The sequence below is a fragment of the Lactuca virosa genome, chromosome 5 (genome assembly GCF_052849685.1).
Source record: "Lactuca virosa cultivar CGN04683 chromosome 5, Lactuca_virosa_CGN04683_v6, whole genome shotgun sequence".
Taxonomy (NCBI): Eukaryota; Viridiplantae; Streptophyta; class Magnoliopsida; order Asterales; family Asteraceae; genus Lactuca; species Lactuca virosa.
The window spans coordinates 446,982,447-446,994,391 of NC_136430.1; the positions used below are offsets into that span (position 1 = coordinate 446,982,447).

General features: G+C 31.2%; 1 protein-coding gene and 1 long non-coding RNA gene across 4 annotated transcripts; one reads left to right on the plus strand and one right to left on the minus strand.

Annotated features, from left to right (window-relative positions):
* The first annotated feature begins 2,290 nt into the window (after positions 1 to 2,290).
* On the plus strand, positions 2,291 to 5,858 carry LOC145114279 (uncharacterized). Of its 2 annotated transcripts, XR_013710964.1 has the most exons (3): positions 2,297 to 2,595; positions 4,532 to 5,000; positions 5,285 to 5,858. It is a non-coding gene; the product is annotated as an uncharacterized LOC145114279 (long non-coding RNA). The 2 variants fall into 2 exon arrangements; XR_013710963.1 differs by having other exon boundaries at positions 2,291 to 5,000.
* A 600-nt stretch (positions 5,859 to 6,458) lies between these two features.
* LOC145114278 (uncharacterized) lies at positions 6,459 to 8,507 on the minus strand. Of its 2 annotated transcripts, none has more exons than XM_079050275.1 (4): positions 8,388 to 8,507; positions 7,617 to 7,975; positions 6,923 to 7,051; positions 6,459 to 6,767 (listed from the first exon to the last, which is right to left on the minus strand). In XM_079050275.1, the coding sequence occupies exons 2-4, from the start codon at positions 7,965 to 7,967 to the stop codon at positions 6,591 to 6,593; spliced, it is 657 nt and encodes a 218-aa protein (XP_078906401.1). In that variant the 5' UTR covers positions 7,968 to 7,975; positions 8,388 to 8,507; the 3' UTR covers positions 6,459 to 6,590. The 2 variants fall into 2 exon arrangements, with proteins under 2 accessions (XP_078906401.1, XP_078906400.1); XM_079050274.1 differs by having other exon boundaries at positions 7,617 to 8,012.
* Positions 8,508 to 11,945: the final 3,438 nt, after the last annotated feature.

The window sequence follows — 11,945 nt, forward strand, 5'->3', positions numbered from 1 at the left end:
TGTAGGTGTTAATGGACTAGAGTGTTCATTCGCTGTACTCTATTCCCCTCATGAGTGCCTTTAGGGCATGTATGGCTGGGGAAACCCCTTAGTATGTTCATCAGCTGTATGGAAAACCCATTGACATGTATTGCGGGGGGGAACACCCGTGGGAAATACCGTCGATGAATAAGAGCTATGGACTTAGCATATGGAAAACCCATTGACATGTATTGCGGGGGGGAACTCCCGTGGGAAATACCGTCGATGAATAAGAGCTATGGACTAGCACATGGCGACGATGTGACTTCGTGCCTATTTGACATAAATTGCTGAAGGAAAGCAATGTTGTCACCCCGGTGTTTGTCTTATTTGACATATATTGCAGAGGGAAGCAATGTTGTCACCTTGTTAGTTGTTTTATGTTAGGATGTCTTGTTTGACATAATTTGCTGAGGAAAAGCAATGTTGTCACCCCTTGTGAAAATCCTTAGGCTAGGTCCCTTGTAATAGTTGTTTTAGGGACGTAAAGTGAGGATAATGGGAATGGGTAATTAGGGTTATTTTGATTGATGAAATTAATAAATTTATTGTTGATTGAGAACTTAATAAGTTTATTATTTATTGTGGGCTGAAAACCCTATATGCTCACCAGGCTCCCAAGCCTGACCCACTCAGTTTATTTGTATCACAGGTATCGATACGAAGTTGCTTTACACTGAGAGATTAAAAGAGAAGTAGATCACTAGTGTAAATGAATGTGAGTTTTGTTTATGCTTATGTTTTTGTATTGACAATGACATCCCAATGGTTTAAGTGAATAAAATACATTTCTTCGGAAATGATTTGATAACATATTTATTATGTTTTTCTGGGAACAAATTCCGCAACACTTTTAATCAAATGATTACTCTGAAATTATTTCAAAAGCATAAATTAAACCGGTCTTTTCTGGCCGTGAATTTGTGGATGTCACAATAATGTACAACCTCTGCACATCCACGATTTTGTCTAGATTTGAACTAATATATTGTTCCTTCATCGATCTAATCGAGGTGAATACAGTGCACAAAATGTGGGCATTCACTCGGCTTTGATGGACCTTATAAGCTCGTCTGATGACACTGCCAGGGCTTGGGATACTCGCTCTTACCAACAGGTTTCTTCCTTCATGTGTCTCTAACAATTTGATTCCTGATTTTGATGTTTTGAAATACAATTTTACTGTTTGATATATTCTTTTTTGTCTATATGCTAGTGATATTGGTTCTTATTTGATTTTAAAGGTGGTTTATTGTATATATCTAGGTTTGATTTGGATCTTTTACCTTGATTGTGTCCTGTATTTGTTAAAGTTTCTTTTAGAACCATTTAATATTATTTGATTTGATACTAATCCTAGAAATCTGTTACAAATGACATTTCAGCATCTGAACTTTTATCAACAGAGGCAACATGCAGGTATATAGTATTATTTTATTTGTTTTTGATTATTTGTTTGAAAAATATTTTTTCAAAATAACATTGTTTATGGTAGGCTCCAGAAATAGAAATCACCCCAGCTCCAAATGCAATACTATCTCCAGAACCAATAAACAACCTGGAATGTGCAGGTATATAGGTACTAACTTGGTATCTATACATGTACATATTTTTTTTCACATAGTTGTTTACTAACTTGTATCTATACATGTACATATTTTTGACATACTAACTTGGTGATTCACTTGTGATTCACATATGAATTACATGTGATTCACATGTAATTCACATATGAATCACATATGAATTACATGTGATTCACATGTAGATCACATATGAATTACATGTGATTCACATGTAAATCACATGTGATTCACATATGAATTACATGTGATTCACATATAAATCACATGTAATTCACATATGAATTACATGTGATTCACATATGAATTACATGTGATTCACATGTAAATCACATATGTATTTTTGTGAGTGTTTTTGCATCAATCAGATTCTTTTTAATTTTCTTGTAGATTTGGAAGAAATTGTGGTGAATATTGAAGGGATGGAAAATGATAAATTGAAGAAAATATGGAAATATTGACACGGAGACATGAAAATGCTTTGAAATTCTGTAGCATTTTTTTGTTTTTTATATGTTATATTTCAGAATAAAATACTTATTGTATTGTGTTTATAGATTAATAAATAAAATGAGTTTTCTTATGATTTTCTTACAAATATTATAGTATATGAAATATGCATAAAAACACTGTTTTTCTCCTTGCCGCCAAAATTAAATTTAGAGGGTTTTCTTCCGGCCACGTAATCTACCTCCTAAACGACGCCATGAGCGTCAAAGTCGATTCAACGTACCACTTCGGAACGATTCAACGTACCACTTCGTCGATTCAATCCTCCACGTTACCCACCATCAGAACGATGCAACATACTATTTCGTCGATTCAATCCTCCTTATCATCTTATCTCCTTCAACGCCTCAACTTCTATATAAACCCTTATTCTCTCCTCCCCTTTACACTGCATTTGTTTGTTCCAAGCACACGCCAGAATAGTCAAACGACCATTAAATTGGATCAGCACATCCATTTGGGAGGCACTCTTGTTTCGCAGGTATGTGTTTTTAAAAGTTTGAGTTCTAATTTGGATAAACTTGCTTCTGCTATTCAACAACACACACCCAAATTTTACCCTAATCTGAGAAAGGCAATTTATTTTCAGATTACCATCTAGGGTGTTAATTATTTTCTTCGCGATTGAGTTTCATATCCCTCCTTTTCTCTTTGTCTCTTCTTTAGTCTCCCGATGTCTTCCCTTTAAGAAATAGATTTACGATCCCTGTTTACAGTGAAGTTGGCTTTCCCCTGGAAATTATGGATTATTCTAGGGCTTATACATCGGTAACAAAATCAATGGGTTTTCTGTTTTAGGGCTTCTAAAGATTTTTATTTTAAGTATGTTTCAATCAGAGTATTTATTTCTTCCTTAGGCTTTGGGAGAACCGCTCTCTTAATGTATATGTTGATAAATAATTTAGTTTGTTTTCTGCATAAGGTTTTTGAGCTTCGATCTTTTTCTTATCTATTTTTCAAATGGAAGTGGTGATGTTCAACCAGGGTATGCTCTGAATCATCTACAAAACGATTCTTTCTAGGTGTCAAATCATTTAAAAGGACATGCCAAATAACATATTCCTACATCAAGAAATAACGATATCTTTATTTTTTATGGAAGAGCAATTTATCCCTACTTGATTTGATTGTATTCAATGATTTTCAGTTATTGCCTGTTTTAGATTTGGTGGTTGTAACCTGCTGATTATGTCCATTTACTTGCACAATCTGGTAATTGTTAACGAGTATGTATCCATTTTATAGTTGCACACCAAATGTTTAATAAAGTCTCAAACCATTGCCCAGTATCCATATAGACATAATTACATAAATGAATAGTGAGATATTGTATGACTGTTTACTTGATTTTGGAAAATATATTTATATTTTTCCCATAATAACCATGCACTCTTTTTACTTTACCAATAAAGCAATGGACTTCACTTTTATCCAAAATAGCAAGCTACCTACAATTATAGGCAATGTATTTTATTTTGTAGATGTTGCTGTCATAGGTAAAAATGCAAATACATGTATCAACTACGTCTATATTCTTTGTGCTACCCCTTTATACTCTATATATAAATACATAAGAAAAGATTTTGTAATTTATTTGTATCCATAGTCTCCGGTTCTTGTTTGGTTCTATAGAATACATCATCTTGGCTACTGTTTCTCTCTGCATCAAGGAATCTAAACAATTACCAGCATCATGTCTTAGAAGAGAAAATGTAAATATTTGATAGTAATATAGGTTTAAAGAAAAAGAGGAATTGGATTATAAAAGTGAAAAAGTTGAATATTTAATAGTAAAAGAGATGACTTTTATGTTGCTTGTGGAAAACAGTAATTTACTCAATCAAAGATTTGCCATACACCTGGCTGTTAAAGAGAAAAGATGTATTTTTAATATTTTAATAATAGATTGTTTAAACCAACTGGTGACCCTGAATTACAATTGCAACATGTAGCTCTAAACATAACATGAAACTTTGGTTGTTCTGCTCCTAATACACCGAAATCTGATAATTGTACTTAGACAAATAATAAATTAATTGTAAAAAAATGAAGTCGGTAGATGACATGTAATGTTAAATTGCATATGTCTTGCTCTATATGAAAGTTTGAGTGGCAAAATCTCATGATAGGGAAATTGTCCTTGGTTTCATGGATATCTTACTTATGAAAACTGGAGCATATTAAGCACCATGGTAACCATATCGGTTAGGACTTATAATATATCTTTTATTTTATGTCACAATTGTTGTTGGACATAGTTGAAGGTTATGAATAAGAGTGACGATTCTATTATACATCAGTAAATGCTTTTGATGATATTCCAGTTTGATTCGTTTGATTCCAATACTAAAGAGCGGTTTCATAGTCCTTACCCTTGGAATGAGTGATATAACGTTTCTTTCCCTGTTTTGATTTAGCTTCAATTGCAACCTGTGGATGATTTTGAACTGACACTAGTTCTTGATGACACATGTCTGTAAGCAACTCTTGCCAAATTGATTTCATCTTTAATTTCTTATGCATTTTCCCTTTCATTGCATGAGTGCAAATTTTGTTTTTTGCTTTTGTTATCGATATTTTCATCATATTCATGTCTTCCTGTGATGTTAACAGGAACAAGAATTCGGCTCTGACAGTTTTCATACTTTATAACTTGTTATCAAATGTTCAGCTATTAAATTTTTACTCTTTGGGTTTTTGAATTTAAGTGTAAACCGTATCTACCATCTTCCTTTTTCCGGTTTTTCTGTTTGAAAGTGTTTTGAAGCCTAATGTTCAACCTGAATTGTTTCCATACGGTGATTTTTTGGGAAATCCCATTTATGAGTCAAGACAAGGAGAGAATACGAGGCTACTTTCCATTTCTACCATGAACTACTTTAATTGGTAAATCATCTTTTGTCTGAATCTTTGATTTGGATTTGTTTATTCATATAAAATGTTAACCTAAATGATGCTTAAGTAATAAGTAGTGGACCATGCATGTTAGTCCTTTTCATATTGTCTGTGATTTGGAAATCTTAATCCCGGGAGAGACTAGCCTCTCAAAAGCTAGAAACAGTACCATTGTTTAAAATGCAAAATTTCATAGTAAAACCGGGTGGCAATTTAAGCTTGTGGCCATTACTTTTGGTTAATACAATCTTATTTGGATACTCTCTTTGTTATAGGAACATTCTGAGTACATTGTCTCCACCGAAGACATCTTGAAAAGGCGAAAAACTCACATTATGTTTATTTTATATCATTGTTAACTAAATATAGTTAATCAAATTATAATAATTTATGCTTTTTTTTATCACCATTGCTATTGTTTTTTATATGAATCGAGACTTTGATAAGGTTTGGGTAATTGCTATTAGGATGGAGATTCAGATTACTGTGGGTGTGGGCCACCAATTTGATATTGCCAAAGAATGTATCATGTCATTTTATATGTGCATTTGTAAAGTTAAGATATGTCAAGTTCGACCATATGTTTTGGTTTCCATACATACCCAAGTCCTGGTGGTAATGTTGGTAATCTGAGAGAAGAAGCATAGTAATGGGAGAAAGAATATGCAGCTGTGAAAACCAAAAAAAAAATTATTCATGATCTATTCAATGATCACCAGACCTTGAATTGTAGTTTCAGTTTCAACATATGCTTATGAGAAATTTGTCAATTTTGGTAGGGGTAAGTACAAGCAATAGAAACATAATTTTATTCATTTGTTTATTATAGTGCCCTAGATACATTTCGTATCTACATGCTTCAATTATACTCTGTAGCTATGTCGACATTCATGACGAAGTATCCAAGTTACCTTTTCTTGGGTCGTGCTAAGCACGGGCCTTATACCTACCTTGTATGTATGTGTATATATATATATATATATATATATATATATATATAAAAGAAAATCCCAAACAGTGGATTCCAAGCTCACCCCTCTTCGTTGCAGTGCCATAGCGTATGGAAGCATGTCCATTCTAGCTCTCCAAATGAAACACATAACTTTATTTGGAACCTCTTGCAGCCAATTACGTCCACCAAATTTGCCACCTTTTCCTCTTTCGGAGTTAAATGCGTCTTTTGACTAGTAAAGTATTCCAAAGAGAAAAATATGATACGATAGCAGCTGAGTCACAAAATTATTTTAAATTTATGATATTGTGTCAGGTTATTACATCCTTTTTCCCTTTATTTATACTTGTTTTTCTAATTATTTTTTTATATATTTTTTACCATCATCATTTAAAACTAGAAAACTACACCAGTGATATAAACCATGGATAAGATAAAAGTCATAGCAAATGCAGAAGTTAAACCAAATAAACAACACAATTTAGCAATGGCAACGATTTAGAAAAATATGAAATAATAATTTACTTTATTTGAATTATAACTCATCTTTGGGTAAACCAAATAAACAACACAATTTAGCAATGGCAACGATTTAGAAAAATATGAAATAATAATTTACTTTATTTGAATTATAACTCATCTTTGGGGATAGTATCGTTGGAGGAAGTAGCGATCTTTTTCTTGTCTTCTTCTTCATAAAGTTTTTTCAGAAGATCGGCAAACGGAGGATCTCCGGGTCTTCGAAAAAACTGATCCCCCATCTTAATCTCGTATGCTTCGGGTTGATCCAATAAAAAATCTTTAAACTAAAAACACACAAAAAAATGAGTATAACCATGAAAATTTCCTATTAATTTCAATATTCTTTTTCTTGTATTCATTGAATTGAAAAAGAAAAAAGTGCAAGCAGTTACTTAGCAATGAATGTGAGAGTATAAAGGGAAATGGAAATGGAAGTAACCTCTAAAGTGTTTTGGGCATTTTGTAATGTGAACATTACAGTGGAAAGATCAAATCCCATGAAAATGACTCCAATTGCTCCGGTTCTTGCAAGTTGGGTCCATTTCATTGCAATATCAGATACTATATCCTGTAAAAATTATCAAGAAATTATTAAAAATGCTTAAAACTATTTTTGAAGGATAAATAATATAAGTGAAGTTTGTTATTTGTAATCCCTCCATGAACAACATAAATCCATTTGTGACTTGATCATCTTTCTCTTAAAACACACATCATGTTTACATCGAGTCATGGAACCCATAACTATTCAAATTGATTATCCGTTAGATAACTTCCTCTTTTCTACTGTCAAATGAATCGTATTTTTAAGATGGAATGGATATATCGTCATCAATAGCGCTACAATATAGATCCAAAATGGAAAGCACGTAGTATATAAAGATAGAATACCAAAATTAAGAATCAGATTCAGATCTGATTTAGACATCCTAGACGTACAATTTAATTTCTATCACTACCATTTTGTCTGTGATCACCATTTTTTCATTCAATAAAAACTTCAAAATGAAATGATAAAATTTAGTGTAATTAGAATCGATCCGTATAGGTTTTTTGCAATCATCGAAAAAAACAACTAATGAAAAATGCAGTTGGACAAATTTCAAACAGAATCGGAAGAAGAATCAAGTTACCGGAGTACGATGATCAGTTAACCGAAGCTTGACGAAGCCATACGCCTGTCCAACCTGTCGTTTCAGAACCTCGTTCTGCATCTGACTAAAATCCATATCGGAAAAATTCTCCGGCGGCGGATCAAACTCTTCCACCGTCATTTTCTTCTTTTGTCCCCATTCTATCCACGCCTCATCCTCCTCGTTGTCCTCCACGTCATCGAGGTCGTCGGAAATGTGAACTCGCTTCTTCGTCCCGCCGACGCTGACGCCACTGTTACCGAAGACAATCAGAAGGACAATGAAAAACGGTAGAAGGAAATTGGCCAAAGAAAACAAAACCGTTGTCGCCGATCTGCTATGAAGCGCCATTGATCATACTTTGCACAAGTGGTGAATGTTAGCGTTACGTTGTAACTGATAAGCCATGTAAGATTACATAAATATCCTTTTTCAGTAAATAATAATTCGAAAAAACATCTCATTAAAATCAATCAAAAATAATTGGGTAATGTTTTATAGAATGTAAAAAATCAGAATTATATAGCACTTTATAGTAAGTTAAAAGATTCATGTGTTGTTTGTGAACATATATTGTTATCGATGATTCTTTGCTAAACGAATGCTCATTGTTGTTGTGCATAGTTAATATTATATAAGAGAGAATAAAAAGCTGCATATAGAAACATAAACACCATTGCTTCAAGTTCATCAAACACATCCTCTAAACATATGAAGAACTATTGATAACATGGTGGTGTTTAAGATGAAGAAAAATCACAAACTACATACCTATCACAAACGATAGTGACTGTAGCGGCGAAAGTGCAGCATCAGAGCAAGACGATGGTGCAGAGGTCGGTGACGAAGATGCAGAAGCGCAGATGGGGACGATGGTGCAGAAAAATGAAAGAGTGATCATGGAGCAGTTGCGATTGAATGTTATGTCACACGATTTCTATGATTTTGGCACGTGATTTTGGGAATTAGATTTGGACCAAATCCATTTTGCTTAAATATTCTAAACAACTTTTTTTTAAAATTTTGCCTATTATTTATTTAGATTAAAATCGTGTACAGTTAGTAGCAAATTTTGTCAACGCTTAGCTATGTACAAATTACATATCTCTACTCTTGTAATGAATTTTTCATAGTCTTTTGGGTATTAATTATTATATATTAACTAGGTTATAACCCGTGGCACAAAATAAAATGACATAAAAACTATTAAAATCGTAATCATTAATCTTAAAGCTACAAACAATTATTTTTATATAATATCGGATGTTATGTTGGTATGTCATACATTGTTATTTTCAATTAAACCTTGTATTAGTGTTATAATATTTTATTGTATTTGACTATTTGTCGCAATATTCCACCCATGTTAGATAAGAAGTCGAATGGATAGAATATTGATAGCTAGTTTTTTTGTTAATGTGTCCATTTCCAAAATGTTTAATTTTAAACTTCTCTTTAATTAAAAAAAATGCCAATTGGAATATTAAAGGCTTAATAGTTTTCGTACGACTCGAACATACAACCCTATGAAAATCCGTTATGTAGTTCAAAGTTCAAACACAAGGTTAATTGGAAGAGTTCATGAAATGTAATGTGTATGCTAAAATAACTTTCATGTTAAATATTCAATAAGAATGAATAAATATTGGTAGTTATATTAAATAATAAATAAATGTTATTCAAACTAACAAAAGCGATAGCTATGAATCATAAATTTTCAAATACGTTTTTACAAACAACATTGATAATTAATTAATTAATTGGTAAATTTATCGTCCATATCTAAAACTAATTACTTTAATCATTCTTTATTTTCAAATTTCAATAAGACACCATACTTTCGTTTTCTTTTAAAAAAACATAGTTTTGTTTTGACAATTTGTTTCATTTTATAGAATAGTTTCGGTTTGGAAACATATTTCAAGTTTCGCACATACATGTTCGGCAAAATGCTACCACAATTTTAAGCATAATTAAATTAGTAGAATTATTTAAAAAATCTTGTACTTATATATTTTGTTATTTAAATAAAAAATAATTCCAATTAAAAGAAAGAGGTTGATCTTTATTAAATGGTGAATAAATGCTATTTAAAACTGGTATTATGTACATATATTGTTGTACTTTCATATCAACTAGATTATGACCCGCGTTAAACGCGGGGAACGCATACATAAAATACAAATGTATATAGATATTGCAAAATAATTATAAAAAAACCAGGGTTATTGGTATTATTGAAATGTGTAAAAAAATATATTGAAATCGGTAAATATATATATAGTCGTTGAAGGACCTCTTTATAGATGGTAATCCAGTTAGAACATCTTTTTCTAAAAGATCAAGAAATTGACAATTTATTAGAATCTTATCACATTGATAAAAGTCATAACAAAGTGCAATAGATTGAATCGATTGTTACTTGAAAATATAAATTGACAATTTATTTGTATAACATAATTGTCTATACAATTGATGATGCATTATATGGTGTCAAATAAACAATAGTTACTTGAAAATATAAATATGATGCTATGATTAGATAAAATTATAAGTATGTTGCTTTTACTGGTTCATAAGAAAAGTATGTTTCTATTATTTTTTAAAAAGTTAAGCATGCTTTTATTTTTTGTAACAATAGATAACTTCAATGCTATTTATTGGATTAAAATGTAAATATGTTGCTATTATTGGTTGAAAAGAAAAATATGTTGCTATTGTTTGGTAAAAAGACAAGAATGTTATTATTTGTAAAAAAGATAAGTTCATTTTTGTTATTGGATTGAAAGGTAATTATTTTGCTATTTTTTTTTTTGAAAGTTAACTATGATGCGACACACCTTCGATTGGTTAGAAATAGATTAAGTCACTCACAAAAAAGGTCATCTCTTGTATACACATAAAAAATATTATACAATCGAATCTCAAAATATTAAACATATCGAGTTCTAAAATATAATATGTTCATCTCTTGTATACACATAAAAAATATTATACAATCAAATCTCAAAATATTAAACATATCGAGTTCTAAAATATAATATGTTTTTCTGTACAATAGATTTCATATTAACTTTTAATGTAAAACCTACATAAAAATCCAACGTAAATTTATTTAATCTTTATTGAAATACTGAAACAAAAACACTATAATTTAGCTATGGCAAATCATAAACATAATTTTTCCCAAGAAACGTGGTTCAAAACAACCAAAAAACCCCATCTTCCATAATAATCTTGTTTATGCTACCTCTGAAATCTTACATCCCGTTACCTACAACATCCAAGAACACAGGGTCACTCATCAATATAACCATAGGCTGCATTAGGTTTATTATGCACCGATTCAACTATTGCCCGAACTTCTACAATTCTATGTGCAATGGTTGTCATTTAATGAAGGCACGATTTTTAGCTCTAAATTTCAACATAATCAGACTTCATCATGTTAGTAATTCGTTTAATCAATACTTAATTAAGTTGAAGCAAAACCACACTTATGGTAAGCAACCTTGAAAACCGAAATTATTGGAATTTATGCTACAAGGTCATTTTTTACTAAAATATTTATTATTCTTCTCCTTCGTAGCTTCCATTTATTGATGCTCTTCCTCATTTTACACTACATTAAAACAAATTCATTAAAACGATTATATTAATATAAAACAAAAGACCAAGAAACTAACAATTCTAAGGAGGAAAGGTAATGGCATGTCACCTAATGCCCTTTTTCAAGAGAGATCGAATGGAAAAAAAATCTAGGGCTTGTATTTTGATGTAAAAAAAATAGAACAATCAGCAACACCCAACACAGGAGATTTGGAGGATAAAACTTGTTAGAAGGAGATCTGAAAAATAAAACCAACAGGCCTTCAAAAAAAAGATCAAATTAGAAATATTATAAACTTTAATTAAGAGATAAGAGAAAATGATAAACTTGGTCCCTATGGTACATTATTCTTTCTAAGTTTTGGTTGAAGGGTAAAATGGTCATTATCAAGTTTTGACAGCTAGACTAATATCTTCCACTCTTGATGTCAAACTAATGTTAATATCAAAATTCTTATGAAAACATTAATCATTCTTTGGGTATAATTTTTTCCATGCGATTGATTATTTATCATTTACTCATGCTAATTTAGGATAATTTTAATTAGTTTAAGGCAGTGAAAGAAAAACTAACCTTAAAAAGCAATTGAAGACCAAGACTTTCATCTGTACAGTTCTCATAATCTAGTCTGTAAAAGAAAAACAGAATGATTTCAATTGCATACAAATGTTTCTACCTTTGTTGAATAATTATTACTTGTAATTTTTATTCAGAAAACA